The 20,609-nt window shown below is 44.8% G+C and overlaps 2 protein-coding genes across 2 annotated transcripts; both read left to right on the top strand.

The window, feature by feature from the left end:
• The first annotated feature begins 8,698 nt into the window (after positions 1-8,698).
• LOC121538228 (adhesion G protein-coupled receptor E3-like) lies at positions 8,699-13,832 on the top strand. The gene is made up of 4 exons (XM_041846066.1): positions 8,699-8,717; positions 11,699-11,865; positions 12,012-12,176; positions 13,250-13,832. Exons 1-4 carry the CDS (start codon positions 8,699-8,701, stop codon positions 13,406-13,408), a joined length of 510 nt encoding a protein of 169 aa, XP_041702000.1. The 3' UTR covers positions 13,409-13,832.
• Positions 13,833-18,479: 4,647 nt separating this feature from the next.
• On the top strand, positions 18,480-20,609 carry LOC121541988 (adhesion G protein-coupled receptor E1-like). The gene is made up of 8 exons (XM_041851407.1): positions 18,480-18,540; positions 18,653-18,691; positions 19,237-19,368; positions 19,475-19,606; positions 19,777-19,914; positions 20,037-20,165; positions 20,286-20,323; positions 20,445-20,609. Exons 1-8 carry the CDS (start codon positions 18,510-18,512, stop codon positions 20,550-20,552), a joined length of 747 nt encoding a protein of 248 aa, XP_041707341.1. The 5' UTR covers positions 18,480-18,509; the 3' UTR covers positions 20,553-20,609.

The following is a 20,609-nucleotide window of genomic DNA, read 5'->3' on the forward strand; positions in this document are numbered from 1 at the left end:
CAGCCACCTGGATAGCTGATGAAACTGTGGGTTTGCACAACCAAAGAATTTCTGCACAAACTGTCAGAAACCGTCTTAGGGAAGCTCATCTGCATGCTCGTTGTCCTCACCAGGGTCTTGATCTGACTGTAGTGGGCAAATTCTCACCTTCGATGGCCACTGGCACGTTGGAGAAGTGTGCTCGCATGGATGAATCCCAGTTTCAACTGTACTGGGCAGATGGCAGACAGCGTGTATGGCGTCGTGTAGCCGAGCAGTTTGCCCCATGGTGCCGGTGGGGTTATGATGTGGTCAGGCATAAGCTACGGACAACGAACACAATTGCATTTTAATGATGGCAATTTGAATGCACAGAGATACCGTGACGAGATCCTGAGGCCCATTGTTGTGCCATTCATCCGCGGCCATCACCTCATCTTTCAGCATGATAATGCACGACCCCATGTCGCAAGGATCTGTACACAATTCCTGTAAGCTGAAAATGTCCCACTTCTTCCATGGCCTGCATACTCACCAGACATGTCACCCATTGAGCATGTTTGGGATGCTCTGGATCTACGTGTATGACAGCCTGTTCCAGTACCTGACAATATCCAGCAACTTCACACAGCCATTGAAGAGGAGTGGGACAACATTCCACAGGCCACAATCAACAGCCTGATCAACTCTATGTGAAGGAGATGTGCCGCGCTGGTGGTCACACCAGATACTGACTGGTTTTCTGATCCACGCCCCTACCTTTTTTTCAAGGGACCAACAATGCAGAGTTTTTAGTAATTAAATAAACTAAAGTTTAAAAAAAGTAACACAATAAAAAAACAATAATGAGACTATATACAGGCAGTACCGGTACCGAGTCAATGTGCGGTTGTACAGGTTAGTCGAGGTAATTGAGGTAATATGTAGGGGTAAAGTGACTATGCAGAGAAAGTAAACAGCGAGTAGCAGCAGCGTAAAAAAGGGGGTCAATGCAAATAGTCCGGGGAGCCATTTGATTAACTGGTTAGCAGTCTTATGGCTTGGGGGTAGAAGCTGTTAAGGAGCCTTTTGGACCTAGACTTAGCGCTCCGGTACCGCTTGCTGTGCGGTAGCAGAGAGAACAGTCTATGACTTGGGTGGCTGGAGTCTTACCAAGCAGTGATGCAGCCAGTCAAGATGCTCTCGATGGTGCAGCTGTAGAACTTTTTGAGGATCTGAGGACCCATACCAAATCTAGGCATTGTCGTGCCCTCTTTATGACTGTCTTGGTGTGTTTGGACCATAATAGTTTGTTAGTGTTGTGGACACCAAGGAACTTGAAGCTCTCGACCCGCTCCACTACAGCCCCGTTGATGTGAATGGGGGCGTGCTTGGCCCTCCTTTTCCTGTAGTCCACAATCATCTCCTTTGTCTTGATCACGTTGAGGGAGAGGTTGTTGTCCTGGCACCACACTGCCAGGTCTCTGACCTCCTCCCAATAGGCTGTCTCATCATTGTCGGTGATCAGAACTACCACCGTTGTGTCGTCGGCAAACTTAATGATGGTGTTGGAGTCATGCATGGCCATGCAGTCGTTGGTGAACAGGGAGTACAGGAGGGGACTAAGCACTCAGCCCTGAGGGGCAACCGTGTTGAGGATCGGCGTGGCAGATGTGTTGTTGCCTACCCTTACCACCTGGGGGCAGCCCATCAGGAAGTCCAGGATCCAGTTGCAGGGGGAGGTGTTTAGTTCCAGGGTCCTTAGCTTAGTGATGAGCTTTGAGGGCACTATGGTGTTGAACGCTGAGCTGTAGTCAACGAACAGCATTCTCATATAGGTGTTCCTTTTGTCCAGGTGGGAAAGGGCAGTGTGGAGTGCAATAGAGATTGCATCATCTGTGGATCAGTTGGGGCGATATGTGAATTGTAGCGGGTCTAGGGTTTCTGGGATGATAGTGTTGATGTGAGCCATGACCAGCCTTTCAAAGCACTTCATGGCTACAGACGTGAGTGCTACGGGGTGGTCGTCATTTAGGCAGGTTACCTTGACGTTCTTGGGCACAGGGACTATGGTGGTCTGCTTGAAACATGTAGGTATTACAGACTCAGCCAGGGAGAGGTTGAAAATGTCAGTGAAGTCACTTGCCAGTTGGTCAGAGCATGCTCTGGGTACGCGTCCTGGAAATCCATCTGGCCCTGCGGCCTTGTGAATGTTGACCTGTTTAAAGGTCTTACTCACATTGGCTACGGAGAGCATGAACACAAAGTCGTCCGGAATAGCTGGAGCTCTCATGCATGGTTCAGTGTTGCTTGCCTCGAAGCGAGCATAGAAGGCATTTAGCTCGTCTGGTAGTCAGAGACGGTCTAGTAGGATTCAATCTTAGTCCTGTATTTACGCTTTACCGGTTTGATGGTTCGTCGGAGGGCATAGCGGGATTTCTTATAAGCGTCCAGATTAGTGTCCCGCTCCTTGAAAGCGGCAGTTCTAGCCTTTAGATCAGTGCGGATGTTGCCTGTAATCCATGGCTTCTGGTTGGGATATGTACATATGGTCACTGTCGGGACGACGTCATCGATGCACTTATTGATGAATGCACCGGTGACTGATGTGGTATACTCCTCAATGCCATCGTGTGAATCCCGGAACATATTCCAGTCTAGAAAAACAGTCCTGTAGCTAAGCATCTGCATCATCTGACCACTTCCGTATTGAGCGAGGCAGTGTGTTGTATTTCTGTTGATATGTATAGACTAGAGTCCTGAGGTTGGCGCCAAGCTCCCAGAGGCAGCCCTCCAGGTGCCTGGGTCAAAGGTCATTTCTTTACCGGCAGTGTTTTTCCATCCAGCCCTTATCACTTGGCTCGCACTGAGATCTCGTAGTGCAGCCTTTTAGCCAGCTCCGCTATCTCCTCTTTCAGGGCTTCAACTTAGCTGGAGGCAAAGAGGAGCACGGGGGTTAACTTTGATTCAACATGGAGTCCCCCTGAAGTGCAGCCAAAAGTTATAAAATTACACTGCACACATTAGTAACCCAAAACTGGACATGGGTCGTAGAGGGAATCAGGCTAGCCAGGTATTCTGGTCACAAGGGAGCAATCTCTCTGAGTTATGACAACAAAACATTCAACCCGACTGCTCCTTTTTTAAATCAAGTTCTCAAAGTCCTCCAAGAGTCAGGGACCTTGATGTATTACAGCCAAATATTAAAGTCAAAATGCTGTTTTTCCTCATGATGACTCATGAAGGTCATTCACAGACTTGAGTAGAATACTGCTGCAGCAGCTGCTGCTGCTGCGTGTGTGTCTGTGTGTCTGTGTGTCAGGTCTGTGAGAGGGGGGAGCGATATGCTGACCCTTGTTCTCACACAGTGGGGGAGAGAGCAGCACTGGGGAGGGGAGGGAAAGGAGTAAGTGGAGGCAGGAAAAAAACTGGAAAAAGAAACAACATCCCACAGCTGAGGAAGGACGTAGGAGTGGGAAAGAATGCTTAATAAGGCCAAGCGCACAGCAACGTTTGCACCAGTTTACAGCATTGGCTGACTTTAAAATGCCTGTCATAGTTCCCCAGAATGTGTGTAAACATCTTGATATTCCTGGGATGCTTCAGTAACAGACAAAAGGATGGGAGACGAGGGAGTTTCAACAAGTGTCTCGTGTTCCCTCTGGTGGAATAGTGAGCAGCAGAGAACATCTCCCCATTGTGACTATATCATGTTTCACAGCCCACTTGTTTCACACAACAATATTGATGAGCACTTCAAATCACATTTCTTTCCTGATAAAATCTGATCTGGTTGTTTGGATACTGTACATTTACATTTTAAATTGTTTAGCAAATGATACATTACACCAGGGGTGTACCTCAATAGTCTAAAGTAGCTTCCTCCTCGTATCTCTTTTCCTTCACCTGCATCCATCTGTATTCACAAAATAGGTGAAACCACTTGTTGATGCTTCCTGGATATTTGCTTTCACCTTGTCAGTTCTTGCACATCTGTGCAGATGAGGAAGGATGCTACTTTACTTTAGACTATGGAGATGCACCCCAGGGCTTCTCAATCTCAACTCTGACCCTGTTGGGACTAGTGTGTGCACCAACAAGAGCTGAAAAAACACTTTGTATAATAGGATGCTTGTTTCTTGATGCAACACAGGCCTTTGCGATGATGACCGCCTGATAGGCTCCCAGTGGCAGTATTACGACTGTCCTCAGGGCCACGGTGGTACACACGATACTGGCCCACCATGGTAGACCTGTGGTCTGATGGACAGATATCAGTAGTTGCTCAGTCAGATGGACAGGAGTAGAGTCTGCTATGCTCTCATACCAGCCTCTACCGCTGGTTGTAGATGCTGGTCTACAGGGCTGAAAGCATAAAGTTGATTTGACAGGCAGACTAGGACGGAGGCAGGATAATGTGGCCACCCAAAGAGGGATGTGGTTGCGGTGTGTTGTGTGGTGGTCACAGGCAATGGGAGTTCTGGATGAAAGGTGGTTGATTTGATGTAATGTCTGCAGTGAGCCAGGTCTCACGTGCCTGCTAATCTTCTGCGACAGCATTGTGACAAATCTTTAAGAGGACCATTTTTATGAGAAGTAGGCTTCATTTGTGAATGGGCTAAATAAGTTGCACAGTAGATTGTAAACCAACAGTCACCATTGGCACATTTGTATATAACTTGTTGCCTGTGTAGCTAGCTGGGTAGGCTGATAAATCAGACTGTGATACCAGCTTTCCAGGTTTTTGCAGTGCTTTGTTTCAGGCTGTGTTACCAGAAAGCTGGTAGCTGTCTGATTGATCAGCCTACCTAGTTAGCTACATGGGCAACAAGGTCAATGGACATTGGAACTTTTTTTTTTCGCTTTGCTGCAACTTTAGAGGAATAGGAACCACTCAAGAAATCTGTTGCAAACGAGCAGCAGCAAGGTTATCTTACAACTAAAACCTGGCTTTGGAGCTTAGCTACTAGTACATCATGTATCCTGCGACTTGTGACTGCAGGCCGCCCAACAACCTGCCCGCTTGACCCCATCCCCTCCTCTCTTCTCCAGACCATCTCCGGTGACCTTCTCCCCTACCTCACCTCGCTGATCAACTCATCCTTGACCGCTGGCCATGTCCCTTCTGTCTTCAAGAGAGCGAGAGTTGCACCCCTTCTCAAAAAACCAACACTCGATCCCACTGATGTCAACAACTACAGACCAGTATCCCTTCTTTCTTTTCTTTCCAAAACTATTGAGCGTGCCGTCTTTAGCCAACTCTCTTGCTATCTCTCTCAGAATGACCTTCTTGATCCAAACCAGTCAGGTTTCAGGACTGGTCATTCAACTGAGACTGCTCTTCTCTGTGTCACGGAGGCTCTCCGCACTGCTAAAGCTAACTCTCTCTCCTCTGCTCTTGTCCTTCTAGACCTGTCTGCTGCCTTTGATACTGTGAACCATCAGATCCTCCTCTCCACCCTCTCCGAGCTGGGCATCTCCGGCGCGGCTCACTCCTGGATTGCGTCCTACCTGACCGGTCGCTCCTACCAAGTGGCGTGGCGAGAAGCTGTCTCCGCACCACGTGCTCTCACCACTGGTGTCCCCCAAGGCTCAGTTCTAGGCCCTCTCCTATTCTCCCTATACACCAAGTCACTTGGCTCTGTCATATCCTCACATGGCCTCTCCTATCATTGCTACGCTGACGATACACAACTAATCTTCTCCTTTCCCCCTTCTGATAACCAGGTGGCGAATCGCATCTCTGCATGTCTGGCAGACATATCAGTATGGATGACGGATCACCACCTCAAGCTGAACCCTGGCAAGACGGAGCTGCTCTTCCTCCTGGGGAAGGACTGCCCGTTCCATGATCTCGCCATCACGGTTGACAACTCCGTTGTGTCCTCCTCCCAGAGTGCGAAGAGCCTTGGCGTGACCCTGGACAACACCCTGTCGTTCTCCGCTAACATCAAGGCGGTGACCCGATCCTGCAGGTTCATGCTCTACAACATTCGGAGAGTACGACCCTGCCTTACACAGGAAGCGGCACAGGTCCTAATCCAGGCACTTGTCATCTCCCGTCTGGATTACTGTAACTCGCTGCTGGCTGGCCTCCCTGCCTGTGCCATTAAACCCCTACAACTCATCCAGAATGCCGCAGCCCGTCTGGTGTTCAACCTTCCCAAGTTCTCTCACGTCACCCCCCTCCTCCGCACACTCCACTGGCTTCCAGTTGAAGCTCGCATCCGTTACAAGACCATGGTGCTTGCCTATGGAGCAGTGAGGGGAACGGCACCTCCGTACCTTCGGGCTCTGATCAGTCCCTACACCCAAACGAGGGCATTGCGTTCATCCACCTCTGGCCTGCTGGCTCCCCTTCCTCTGCGGAAGCATAGTTCCCGCTCAGCCCAGTCAAAACTGTTCGCTGCTCTGGCACCCCAATGGTGGAACAAGCTCCCTCACGACGCCAGGACAGCGGAGTCACTCACCACCTTCCGGAGACATTTGAAACCCCACCTCTTTAAAGAATACCTGGGATAGGATAAAGTAATCCTTCCACCCCCCCCCCCCCCAAAAAAAAAAAAAAAAAAAGTGTAAAGTGGTTATCCCACTGGCTATAGGGTGAATGCACCAATTTGTAAGTCGCTCTGGATAAGAGCGTCTGCTAAATGACGTAAATGTGCCCTTGAGCAAGGCACTTAACCCTAATTGCTCCTGTAAGTCGCTCTGGATAAGAGCGTCTGCTAAATGACTAAAATGTAAAATGTAAATGTAAATGTATTGCACATGAGCTAGCTATCTCATGCAGTTCGGATAAAGTTATACATTCTCACCTTCGTTCCAACTGCAGAAACTAATATTGAAAAAAATTATGTCCCAAATCTGTACATTACAACCCAGCAAGTTAAATCAAATAGTATCCATTTGTTATTGATTTCACCTCCATCTGCCAATAGTATCGAGGATATATAATGCCTGCAAAATACGCTTCTCAGTGAGACCAGTGACATTAGCACCACCTGGTGGAAACATATATGTCTGCCCCATAGAGATTGAGGACTCATCTTTGTATCTGTGCCTTTATGGCACAAATAGAACAATGAGCCAGATATTTCACTGGATGTATAAATGTGAAGCATCTGGTTGGCGTTTTCACTTACTACCAAATGTGGTGATGAGGGGAAGCCCAGTGGCCGGCCTTGGGAGAAGATGGAGTGAGATAGATTTTGTCCGACGTTCTGCAAATGTTCTCATCAATGAAATATTTGATGTCCATACAGTTTTCTGTTTCCAAAACTAGAATCTGTAACAAACAGAGTGGACTGCGTTTTGTAGACTTTGTAGACCCTTTGCCAAGTTGTGGAGTGCAAGGGCGAATTTAGTTATTGCACACTTGCACTTCACAGAGTAGGCGTTCCCTAACGGAAATATACAAATATTTGCTACAACGAGCCAATAGGATCTCACTAGCTTGTGCTTGGCTCTGCCCACCACCTTGCTTGTTCTGCCCACTATGATTAATTTGCTCCCATTGGAAACGACAGGTTCTGTCTGGTCTATCTTGGGTTAGTTATAAAAATCTTTGATTATAGCGTCTGCAACAGCATGGGCAGTGCCATTGAGGCTATCTCCATTTTTAAGTAAATTTTCTTCAATCTCAGGGTGGACACTCTCCCACAAGGCCACTGATTTGCTGCTAGTTTATTTTTTATTTTTTTTTGTTATTTAGCAGACGCTCTTATCCAGAGCGACTTACATGAGCAATTAGGGTTAAGTGCCTTGCTCAAGGGCACATCGACAGATTTTTCACCTAGTTGGCTAGGGGATTAGAACCAGCGACCTTTCGGTTACTGGCACAACGCTCTTAACCACTAAGCTACCTGCCGCCCCTGCTAGTGACTGTACTAGTAGCAGTAGTAGTAGTGTAGAATTCCCAAAGTCAATACTGTAGTAGGAGGAAAGTAAGCTGGGAAAGGAGGAAAGGGATGTAGGAAAGGAAGCTAGGGAAGGAAAGGGAGTAAGGAAAGGAGGAAAGGAAGCTAAGAAAGGAAGAACTTGATCTAGGAAAGGAGGAGAGGAAAGGTATCTAGGGAAGGAAAGGGAGCAAGGAAAAAAGAAAGGAAGCTATGATAGGAGGAAAGGAAAGAGAGTTGGGAAAGGATTGGAGGAAAGAGAGCTAGCATAGCAAAGGAGGAAAGGAAGGAAAACGATCAAAGAAAGGATGCTAGGAAAGGAGGAAAGGAAATGTAGCTAGGAAATGATAGGAGGGAAGGAAGTTAGGGAAAGAAAGGGAAAAAGGAAATGAGGAAATTATGCTAGGAAAGGAGGAAAGAGATCTAGAAAAGGAGGAGAGGAAAGGAAGCTAGGGAATGAGAAATGGAAGATGGTAAAGACCAAGGAAAGGAAGCTAGGAAATAATAGGAGGAAAGGGAGCTAGGAAAGGAGAAGAGGAAAGGAAGTTAGGGAAAGAAAGAGAACAAGGAAATTAGGAAATAAAGCCAGGAAATGAGGAAAGGAAGCTAGGGAAGGATGAACGAAAGATGGGAAAGAAAAGAAGGGTAGGAAAGGAGGAAAGGAAAGATAGCTAGGAAAGGATAGGAGGAAAGTGAGTTAGGAAAGAAGTCATGGAAGATAAGAAAGACCAAGGAAAGGGAGCTAGGAAATTATATGAGGAAAGGAAGATAGGGAAGGAAGATAAGAAATGATGAAATTAAAGTGTACTAGGAAAGGAGGTGATGAGAGGTAGCCAGGGAAGGAAATGGAGCAAGGAAAGGAAGGTAGGAAAGGAAGCTAGTGAAGGAAAGGGAGCAAGGAATGGAGGGAAGGAAGCAAGGATAGGAGGAAAGAGAGTTAGGAAAGCAAAGGAGGGGAGGAAAGGAAGGAAGGGGATCTGGGAAAGCAAGCTAGGATAGGAAGACAAAATAAGATATGAAAGGAAGAAAGGAAGCTTGGCTACCAAAAGTAATTGTGATATATTAATTTTTACCTTATTTTTATGAGAATTGAGGATGCCCTAATCTGTAATCTGTAACATAAATCTGCACAAATTGATCTGTAAAACTCAACTCACAAATATGTAAAACGCAGGTCACAAATGTCATCTGTGGAGTCACAAATGTTGTCATATTCAGAAAAACATATTTGACCACTGTTGTGTTTGCAAAGTAAAAAATATGTTTGTAAGAATGTGTGAGGTTAACCAGATTATTTGTTTTGAGAGTGGTCACATTTATCTAGCCAAATCCCTTAGCTTTTTACCCAAACTGTGATAGGGTGAGCCGATTTGTTATTGTTGGATTTGCAGATTGCCCCTTTAAAACGGTTATTGTTACAGCCGTGTATATCCCCCCTCAAGCTGATACCACGACGGCCCTCAAAGAACTTCACTGGACTTTATGCAAACTGGAAACCATATATCCTGAGGCTGCATTTATTGTAGCTGGGGATTTTAACAAAGCAAATTTGAGAAAAAGGCTCCCTAAATTCTATCAGCATTTTGACCGTAGCACTCGCGCTGGAAAAACACTGGACCATTGTTACACTAATGTGCTTTGTCGGCATACATATCCCAGTCTTCTGTCCCCACATGCTTCAAGACGGCCACCGTTGTTCCTGTATCCAAGAATGCAAAGGTAACTGAACTAAATGACTATCGCCCCGTAGCACTCTCTTCTGTCATCATGAAGTGCTTTGAGAGGTTAGTCAAGGATCATATCACCTCCATCTTACCTGTCACCCTAGACCTACTTCAATTTGCTTACCGTCCTAATAGGTCCACAGACGATGCAATCGCCATCACACTGCACACTGCCCTATCCCATCTGGACAAGAAGAATAACTATGTAAGAATGCTGTTCATTGACTATAGCTCAGCATTCAACACCATAGTACCCTCCAAGCTCATCATTAAGCTTGAGGCCCTGGGTCTCAACCCCGCTCTGTGCAATTGGGTTCTGGACTTCCTGACGGGCCGCCCCCAGGTGGTGAAGGTAGGAAACAACATCTCCACTTCGCTGATCCTCAACACTGGGGCCCCACAAGGGTGTGTGCTTAGCCCCCTCCTGTACTCCCTGTTCACCCATGACTGTGTAGCCATGCACGCCTCCAACTCAATCATCAAGTTTGCAGACGACACAACAGTAGTAGGCTTGATTACCAACAATGATGAGACAGCCTACAGGGAGGAGGTGAGGGCTCACGGAGTGTGGTGTCAGGAAAATAACCTCTCACTCAATGTCAACAAAACAAAGGAGATGATCGTGGACTTCAGGAAACAGCAGAGGGTGTACCCCCCTATCCACATCGACGGGACAGCAGTGGAGAAGGTGAAACGTTTTAAGTTCCTCGGCGTACATGCTGACAGTGTGGTGAAGAATGTGCAACAGCATCTCTTCAACCGCTGAAGAAATTTGGCATGTCACCTAAAACCCTCACAAACTTTTACAGATGCACAATTGAGAGCATCATGTCGGGCTTTATCACCGCCTGGTACGGCAACTGCACCGCCCACAACCGCAGGGCTCTCCAGAGGGTGGTGTGGTCTGTACAAAGTATCACCAGGGGCAAACTACCTGCCCTCCAGGACACCTATAGCACCCGATGTCACAGGAATGCAAAAAAGATAATCAAGGGCAACTACCACCCGAGCCACTGCTTGTTCACCCCGCTATCATCCAGAAGGTGAGGTCAGTACAGGTGCATCAAAGCTGGGACCGAGACTGAAAAACAGCTTTTATCTCAAGGCCATCAGACTGTTAGACAGCCATCACTAGCACAGAGACTTGAAAATCACTGGCCACTTTAATAAATGGAACACTAGTCACTTTAATAATGCCACTTTAATAACGTTTACATATCTAGCATTACCCATATCATATGTATATACTGCATTCTATACTATCTTAATCATGTTTACATATCTTGTATTACCCATCTCATATGTGTATACTGTATTCTGTACTATCTTTTGCATCTCAGCCTATGCCGCTCTGACAATGACATTGCTCATCCATATATTTATATATTCTTATTCCATTCCTTTACTTAGATTTGTGTGTATTAGGTATTTGTTGTGGAACTGTTAGATATTACTTGCTAGATATTGCTGCACTGTCGGAACTAGAATCACAAGCATTTCGCTACACTTGCGATAACATCTGCTAACCATGTGTATATGACCAATACATTTGATTTGATTTGATTTGGGAGAGGGACCCTAAGAGGCTCCTGGTGAGTAGCAGACTTTTGCCAGGACAGAGTGATAGGCCTACCAATGAAATGTGCTTCAGTGAGGTTGGCTTTTTAGCATTCATTGCCATGGTGCTCAACTGTACTGCAGAAATAGAATGTACATTTCAGAAAATAGGTGTTGTGGTGGCAGCTGCAGAGAAGTATTTGGGTTTAAGAGATTTTACTGCAGAAGAGTTACAGGGTGTGTTTTATTTGACAACTTTATTATTTCATTCCAAGTCATCATCTCATCTCTAGAGCTGTTGCTCTGCTGTCTGACAAAATCACTATTTTGTAGTTCTTCAAAGGAAATAAGGCATACTTTTATGACTGCTGAATACCAACTATCAATCACTTAGATCATGTATTTTCAGGTAGAGATACCTTGCGAAGTATCAGCTGTTCTCTATATCCCCTCACGATTGCGCAGTGCTGTCTCTTCCATAGCAGGTGAGATTCGCTTGGGATATTGTTGCACATGTTTTTGTATCAGGCCTTATGTTTTCTTGTGTTGTTTTTTTGTGTGCAGGGTTTGCCTTTGTCGTTCTGCTCAGCTATAAGAATCTGGATACTCTGAAGGACAGTTTTTCTCATCAGAGCCAGCAGCTCATGTCCAGTGCTGTGACGGTGTCCGTTAGCAACTCCAACACAACAAACCTGCCCCAACCGGTTAATCTCACCTTCAATCACCTGCAGGTAACACTTGTGTCTCTTCTTAATAGTCTCTGGCTGTCAGTAAAACATGTTTTTCATTTATATATTTTGCATGAAGTCACATTTTTTCCCGAATTGACTGAGTGAAAATGGAATGAACCCCAACTCATATATACACTGTATCCTAGTCCAGTGATGTTGACTCCACCTGTGTTTATTGGTCGGATGAGAATGGACCGGGGGAGTGGTCTGGGCAGGGTTGCACTTCAGTGATGTCAAACTCCACCCACACTGTGTGCTCCTGCAACCATCTCAGCACATTTGCTCTGCTGAAGGGAATCCATCAGAAAAAGGTGATGAGAACACTAACCAGTTTCCATCCAACTTTTTTATGCGAGTAAAGTACATGTCGGATAAAAAATGTAATAACAGAACTGATGGAAACAGAAAATGTTTTGGTAAACTTTCAAAATGTCAAGAAAACAAAATACGCTAGACAAGGTGGGATCTTTTTGTTTCGGTAAAAATAATTATGCAAGAAATGTAGGTGGAAACGCTTTTATGCGTAAATATTGATATAATAACCATCATATCGAAGTACATTTAGAGTCACGCTATGACGTGTGTGGTCCTCCCTCTACGACTCGTCTGGAAAGCATGCAGTTTATTAGGCAACAGATTAAATAAATGTATGATGAACTTTACAGGGTGGTGAATGTGCAATAAATATCAAGGGTCTTATTCTGGTGACATGATCATCGATGCTAGGCTATAGTTTGACAAATATAAACAATCTCGCTCTTTTGTCCATAATAATCTCATCATGTAGGCAATACGTGCACTCTAGCCAACAGCGCACATATACTTATCCGTAAACATCGCTGTGGACTAGAGCACACGTGCCAATACCGGAGTGGGCACATATATATTGCAACATATGTTTGTGAGAAACCCATCAGTAGAGTTGAAAATGCCATGGAAACCCATTTAACTTTTTTTTGGTACATGGGAATTTAACCGCAAAGTGTATTTGTATGTGCACTATGTCATCACGCACAGCCCTTTATCTGTCAATTTGATGGAAACACCTCTCTGGTGGGAACATTTTTAGTGTTTTAAAGCGCATTTTAGAATATTCCCATGTAAATCTGTCGCCAATTGGATGGAAACATAGTTAGTGTAGCACATCTGAAGGGGGAGAAAATATATTCCCAGATATCTGTGTCAGAGACTTCCTTTGGTTCCACTGGAAATGTTCATGTTTTAAACTGCTAAATGTAAGTGTTTGATGCATATGTCATATTATTTAAGTATTTGATGCATTTGTCACATTATTTAGGAGAGTTTGATGCTTGTTGAGTGCTGATGTTGTTTTGTTCATACTGTCTAGATGGTGTGTCTAATGCTTGTTATTCCTCGTTGGCAGAGAAGCGGGCAGCTGTCGGTGGTGATGTGGGTGGGCATTTCTGTGGCACTGGCCTTTGTGGTCCTGTCCCTGATCACGATCCTCTGGTGTCGCAATTTCAGCCGCAAACGCCGTGGAGGACACCGGCTGGAACATGATGCACAGCTCCATAGCAAATAAGACATGGATTTGAACTATTGGTGTTATAAGAAAAGCTTTACTTGGAATCCATTTGCAACATTGTCTCTTGGCTTGCAAGGACATCCAAATGCCAGCATTTTTTATTTAATTAAGTAGTATAAAAATGTATCAAACAAACAAAAATATAAGAACACATAACTTTATGTTAATAGATATACAATATCTAATGTATATAACTATTATCAGTTCCAGACTGTAACAGCAGAGCTCTCATCTCTATGGCAAAATACATAAGTCATTTTAGTCTCATAAGCATGGTCTGTAATTTGTAGCATACATTTTTCTAGAATAGTGGTATATCCACTCAAAGCTGTATTTGTCCAGTATCATGCCACTTGGTTGTTGTTGTAACTGAGTTATTTTAAGTGAAAGTAATATTTGTCCTGTGTATTAAAACGTATTTTAATCCAAAAATCATCTTGCTATTATTTGCTCCATTCTGATTCAAATATCTAAATATGAGCTGTCCATTTCTTAAAAACTAAAGCACTACACCATACTGAAAGTACAATGAATTTGATCATTGCACACCCAATTTCCTTTTTTTTTGCCTCAGTAGGCTTGCTGTCACGATCGTCGGGAACAGATGAGGACCAAGGCGCAGCGTTGCAGGCAAACATACTCTTTATTGAGCGAAACGCGATCAAAACAACAAAGACGGTAACGTGACAGTACACGGTCAAACACAACCAACTTGAAACAAGAACCCACAAAAACCAAAGGAAAAACCGACAGTTTAAATATGGCTCCCAATCAGAGACAACCAGCAAACAGCTGACACTCGTTGCCTCTGATTGGGAGTCACTCAGGCCAACATAGAAATAGAGAACATAGATCTACACACCCTGGCTCAACATAACAGTGTCCCCAGAGCCAGGGCGTGACACTTGCCCACATGGTGTAAAGACTTCCAAACACCCAAACTGACTTAAAGGCCCAGTGCTGTCAAAAACATGATTTTCCTGTGTTTTATATATATTTAAACACTGTGAGGTTGGAATAAGACTGTGAAATTGTGAAAACTATGATAATGCCCTTTTAGTGTAAGAGCTGTTTGAAAAGACAGTCTGAAATGTCAGCCTGTTTTGGTGGGATGGAGTTTTGGCTTGCCTTGTGCAAGATATTTTGAAAGGGGAGAGACAAAGATATGTAGCGGTGCTTCAGAGTGAAATATGGATTCTAAGTCAACTTTTTCATAAGTCAGCTGGTTTAAGTGGCCCTGTTGATAAGCAATCAATAGTGTCTATACTGTGCATGTTGGTGTTTTAGATCAATATAGGGAATGTCAATCTTGGAGGGAGATAGACCCTCTATACTAGAGTCTAATTAAGGGATGCAACTCATCCTGCGATATGGCTTTTTCTTTGCAACTCTGCCTAGAAGGTCAGCATCCCGGAGTCACCTCTTCACTGTTGACATTGAGACTGGTGTTTTGCGGGTACTATTTAATGAAGCTGCCAGTTGAGGACATGTGAGGCGCCTGTTTCTCAAACTAGACACTCTAATGTATATAGGGAATGTCAATCTTGGAGGGTCTATCTTGGAGATAAACCCTCTAGACTAGAGTCTAATTCAGGGATGCAACTCATCCCTGATCAGTGTCTGCTGGTTTTCATGCTTCCCTTTTAATCAGAAACTGAATTATTGTACCTGGGTGAAATCTAGTAAGTAAGTGGGTGCAAATAAGTGGGTGCAATCCCTGGCCAAACGAGGGAAGATTAACTGGAATTGTGTACCTCCTCTAGATAGACCATCATTTAGGAAAGTGGAAGCGGTCTACGCGAAACTAGACAAATCAACCTGATGCGAATTGCTATTGAATTTATCTTCTTGTGATACCCAGACAGTTCCTCTTTGTTTTTGACTTAAAATAAAAATACATTGCTAGTCATGGTGAACTATTGTAACTTCCCTGTGAGTGTGGGAACATGCATGAGGTTACCAAATTATTCTTTAGAACTAAAGACAAACTGACGTGTGACACCGCCTGGTAGAGATTCTATTTCTCCTGATTGTGGGTCAGTCAATTTTCTGCTTTTTATTTGACCAACACATCATCATTGAGTCTACTTAAAACCTATATAATATATGTATGTATGTGTGCAGTTCAACCTTTGTTTTATGTCCACATTTAGCGCTACTCAAGGACCAAGGAGCAAGAGTTACTAGATGTGTGAATTGTATTGGTAATGATGGAGAATATGATTATATTTTCATGTGTAGTATTTTGCTTTACTAATGTACTTTGATCAGGAATGTTGACCTCTGATAATCTCCAGCATTAAACAGACCTTGTTTAGGAACATTCAACACTATGTACTGTTTAGTAGTGATATATTTTTTCAGAACATAATGTGTCCTCCTTCCAGAGTGCAAAGAACCTTGGCGTGACCCTGGACAACACCCTGTCGTTCTCCGCTAACATCAAAGCGGTGACCCGATCCTGTAGATTCATGCTCTACAACATTCGCAGAGTACGACCCTACCTTACACAGGAATCGGCACAGGTCCTAATCCAGGCACTTGTCATCTACCGGGGGTACCGTCACGACTTCCTCCGAAGCTGCCTCCCCTCCTTGTTTGGGCAGGCTTAGGCGTTTGTCATCACCGGCCTTCTAGCCACTGCCGCTCCATATCTCATCATTCCATTTGTCTTGTCTTGTCAATTACACACACCTGCGGACCTGGCATCTTTTCACTCCCTCCTCTCTACTTTTTCTTCCTCTGTTTCTGCTGCTAAAGCCAATTTCTACCACTCTAAATTCCAAGCATCTGCCTCTAACCCTAGGAAGCTCTTTGCCACCTTCTCCTCCCTGCTGAATCCTCCTCCCACTCCCCCCCTCCTCCCTCTCTGTGGATGACTTCGTCAACCATTTTGAAAAGAAGGTTGACGACATCCGATCCTCGTTTGTTAAGTCAAATGACACTGCTGGTCCTGCTCACACTGCCCTACCCTATGCTTTGACTTCTTTCTCCCCTCTCTCTCCAGATGAAATCTTGCGACTTGTGACGGCCGGCCGCCCAACAACCTGCCCGCTTGACCCTATCCCCTCCCCTCCTCTCTTCTCCAGACCATTTCCTGAGACCTTCTCCCTTACCTCACCTCGCTCATTAACTCATCCTTGACCGCTGGCTATGTCCCTTCCATCTTCAAGAGAGCGAGAGTTGCACCCCTTCTCAAAAAACCTACACTCGATCACTCCGATGTCAACAACTACAGACCAGTATCCCTTCTTTCTTTTCTCTCCAAAACTCTTGAGCGTGCCGTCTTTAGCCAACTCTCTTGCTATCTCTCTCAGAATGACCTTCTTGATCTTAACCAGTCAGGTTTCAAGACTGGTCATTCAACTGAGACTGCTCTTCTCTGTGTCATTGAGGCTCTCCGCACTGCTAAAGCTAACTCTCTCTCCTCTGCTCTTGTCCTTCTAGACCTGTCTGCTGCCTTTGATACTGTGAACCATCAGATCCTCCTCTCCACCCTCTCTGAGTTGGGCATCTCCGGCGCGGCTCACTCTTGGATTGCGTCCTACCTGACAGGTCGCTCCTACCAAGTGGCGTGGCGAGAATCTGTCTCCGCACCACGTGCTCTCACCACTGGTGTCCCCCAGGGCTCAGTTCTAGGCCCTCTCCTATTCTCGCACCAAGTCACTTGGCTCTGTCATATCCTCACATGGCCTCTCCTATCATTGCTACGCAGACGACACACAACTAATCTTCTCCTTTCCCCCTTCTGATAACCAGGTGGCGAATCGCATCTCTGCATGTCTGGCAGACATATCAGTGTGGATGACGGATCACCACCTCAAGCTGAACCTCGGCAAGACGGAGCTGCTCTTCCTCCCGGGGTAGGACTGCCCGTTCCATGATCTCGCCATCACGGTTGACAACTCCATTGTGTCCTCCTCCCAGAGTGCAAAGAGCCTTGGCGTGACCCTGGACAACACCCTGTCGTTCTCCGCTAACATCAATGCGGTAACCCGATCCTGTAGGTTCATGCTCTACAACATTCGGAGAGTACGACCCTGCCTTACACAGGAAGTGGCACAGGTCCTAATCCAGGCACTTGTCATCTCCCGTCTGGATTACTGCAACTCGCTGTTGGCTGGGCTCCCTGCCTGTGCCATTAAACCCCTACAAATCCAGAATGCCGCAGCCCGTCTGGTGTTCAACCTTCCCAAGTTCTCTCACGTCACCCCGCTCCTCCGCACACTCCACTGGCTTCCAGTCGAAGCTCGCATCTGCTACAAGACCATGGTGCTTGCCTACGGAGCTGTGAGGGGAACGGCACCTGCGTACCTTCAGGCTCTGATCAGTCCCTACACTCAAACGAGGACATTGCGTTCATCCACCTCTGGCCTGCTGGCCCCCCTACCTCTGCGGAAGCACAGTTCCCGCTCAGCCCAGTCAAAACTGTTCGCTGCTCTGGCACCCCAATGGTGGAACAAGCTCCCTCACGACGCCAGGACAGCGGAGTCACTCACCACCTTCCGGAGACACTTGAAACCCCACCTCTTTAAGGAATACCTGGGATAGGATAAAGTAATCCTTCTACCCCCCCCTTACCCCACCACCCCAAAAAAATAACATATTGTAAAGTGGTTATCCCACTGGCTATAATGTGAATGCACCAATTTGTAAGTCGCTCTGGATAAGAGCATCTGCTAAATGACGTAAATGTAAATGTATGTACTATGGAATAAACTCTGTCTTCTGCGATTTACCCTCCTGCGCCTGACTCCTTCAAATCACACTCTCACAGTTGTGATGCAGTAGTCACGACCACAATCTCACAGAACTCAGTTAAAGACTGACTTTCTGACAAATTATCCTATTTACACTTTGTAGCAAATTTTGACAGTATAGAATAAATGTTTCAGACTCATATTAATGACACATAGGCTGTTTTCTAAATGAGAATTTGGTTTATAGGGGCGGTTGCTCTTTATTGAGAAAGAAGTTGCTAGTTATGATGAACTATTGTTACTTCCCTGTGCTTACCACATGCGTGAGGTTACCAAATTATTATTTAGAATTCAAGCCAAGCTGACATGTGACATTAACTCACTGCCTGTTAGAGAGCATGGGAGCAATTATATTTCTCCTGATTCTGGGTCAGTAAATGTTCAGCTTTTTATTTGACTAAAATATCATAATTTAGTCTATTTAAAAGCTATATAATATATGTATGTGTGCAGTTCAACCTTTGTTTATGTCTTCATTTAGCGCTTCTCAAGGACCATGGTCATGGAGCTCCACAGAAAGGTGGAGATGAAGCTAAGGGGATTTTGTATTATGCTATTTGTGATGTTAATGATGATGAAGACTGATGGTGATATGATATATTCATGTGTAATGTATTTTAGACTTACATTTTTTAAATTATTGTATTGTTAGGTTGATCAGTAATATTCACCTAAATCAGGAATTTATAAATAGCTAATTTGTTCATTCTCCAGCATTAACCAGACCTTGCTCAAGAACATTCAACACCATTCACTTCAAGGGGTGTCTTTATTCAGAAAATATGTATCTATTTTGACTTAAATATGATCTATGTCATAACTTTAAATACCTATCTGGCCTTTCTCATGTAGATATATACGTAGGTTAGTGTAAGGATGCTGTCTGTATGAACCTTGTGTGTGTAGGTGAGAAATAACATTATTTTCCTCTGATGTATATGGCTTTAAACCAATAGTCTTATGGCTACCTTGAGTTTGAGACGAGACAAAACCAGTGCTTTTAAATGGCCATGTAACTACATTACACATGTCATAACGTTATATTGTATATGTTGTGTCATATAGATATCGATGAGTGTAGTAACAACTCACTCATCTGTGGGGACAATTCAGCTTGTTTCAATACTGTTGGTAGCTACTACTGTGAGTGTCTTACTGGGTTTAAGGACTTCGCTGGTGCCACTCGACAATGCTTGGGTAAGAATTCTGTCTTTAGTATCATCCTTATAATCAGACACTTTCACCCTCATCTCTCCATCTCCACTTCATCCTCATCAATCTCAACACTCTCTTTCTCTTTCAGACATAGATGAGTGTGCTGAGAACCAACATATTTGTGGGGAATGGGACATCTGTCTCAATCAGGTGGGTAGCTACCAGTGCAAGTGTCCCACAGGATTCAGTAACTACAACTACAGACGAACTCACTGTGTAGGTGAGAGAAACAATTATTATTGGGTCTTCTTGTATTGGGTTTTGTCTAAATATTCTAAGATGGCTACCTTAACTTGTCTGTCTTCCATGTACTGGCTGACTGTACTGAACCACCATAACATTCTGTGTTAAGTTTTATTTACCCCCTGGTCTCCATGTTATGTCATCTAGATATCAATGAGTGTATGGCCAATCCACAAATCTGTGAGGACCATTCAATTTGCCTCAATACCATTGGCAGTTACTATTGTGAGTGTCTTACTGGGTTCACATTACAGCCCACAAATATTGCAACTGGACAGTGTTTGGGTAAGTATTGTTTAATGTGTGTGTGTGTGTGTGTTTGTGTGTGTGCAGTGTTTCCTTGTCATCACCCTAATATCCATATTTCTTCCTCAGGCGACTTACTCATCTCTCTCTTTCTCTGTCAGACATTAACGTGTGTAACACAGAAGGAGTATGTGGAAAGGGGGGCATCTGCCACAACCTGAATGGCAGCTACTGGTGCCTGTGTCCTGCTGGATTTACTAACTTCGGCAACAACCAAACTAAGTGTGTAGGTGAGAGACAAGCACCATTCCACCTGTCGTCCATGATGCACTCCTTTGTCATGCACGGGTCTGGACATAGTGTACTGTAGAAGGGTATTGAGATAATATGTCTCCATGTTTTTACTTTAGAGCTTAATTGTGACCAGTATGAAACACAGCCTGGTCAGGTAAAGCTTTACTTTAAAATTATTACACTAAGAATTGAGAAAAGGGTATTTTTCCTTGATCTTGAAATGTTTAATGCATTTTTCCCACGGCTGCACATGCCCCCCCCTCCCTCCCTCCTAGACTCTACCAGGCTTTGACAGTTTCGTGTCACTGTTGAGAAACAACTGTTTGATGTTGACCAACTATTCTGCCCTGGAATTGCGTTCCCGTGCAAAACTAGACAGATAGCTAACAACTGAGTCTTCAATAAAACTTCCAAGGCGTGACTTTTCTTGAACGAATGTA

Source organism: Coregonus clupeaformis, chromosome 3, assembly GCF_020615455.1.
Source record: "Coregonus clupeaformis isolate EN_2021a chromosome 3, ASM2061545v1, whole genome shotgun sequence".
NCBI classification, from domain to species: domain Eukaryota; kingdom Metazoa; phylum Chordata; class Actinopteri; order Salmoniformes; family Salmonidae; genus Coregonus; species Coregonus clupeaformis.

Excerpts from the sequence above, each read along its gene's own strand:
- LOC121541988 (XM_041851407.1), top strand. The coding sequence starts at position 18,510 with ATGGGAGCAATTATATTTCTCCTGATTCTGG. Across the intron at positions 19,607-19,776 it reads CAGACGAACTCACTGTGTAG|ATATCAATGAGTGTATGGCC; the intron begins GTGAGAGAAACA and ends TATGTCATCTAG. Across the intron at positions 20,166-20,285 it reads CAACCAAACTAAGTGTGTAG|AGCTTAATTGTGACCAGTAT; the intron begins GTGAGAGACAAG and ends TTTTTACTTTAG.
- LOC121538228 (XM_041846066.1), top strand. Across the intron at positions 11,866-12,011 it reads TCACCTTCAATCACCTGCAG|TCCAGTGATGTTGACTCCAC; the intron begins GTAACACTTGTG and ends ACTGTATCCTAG. Across the intron at positions 12,177-13,249 it reads AGGGAATCCATCAGAAAAAG|AGAAGCGGGCAGCTGTCGGT; the intron begins GTGATGAGAACA and ends CCTCGTTGGCAG.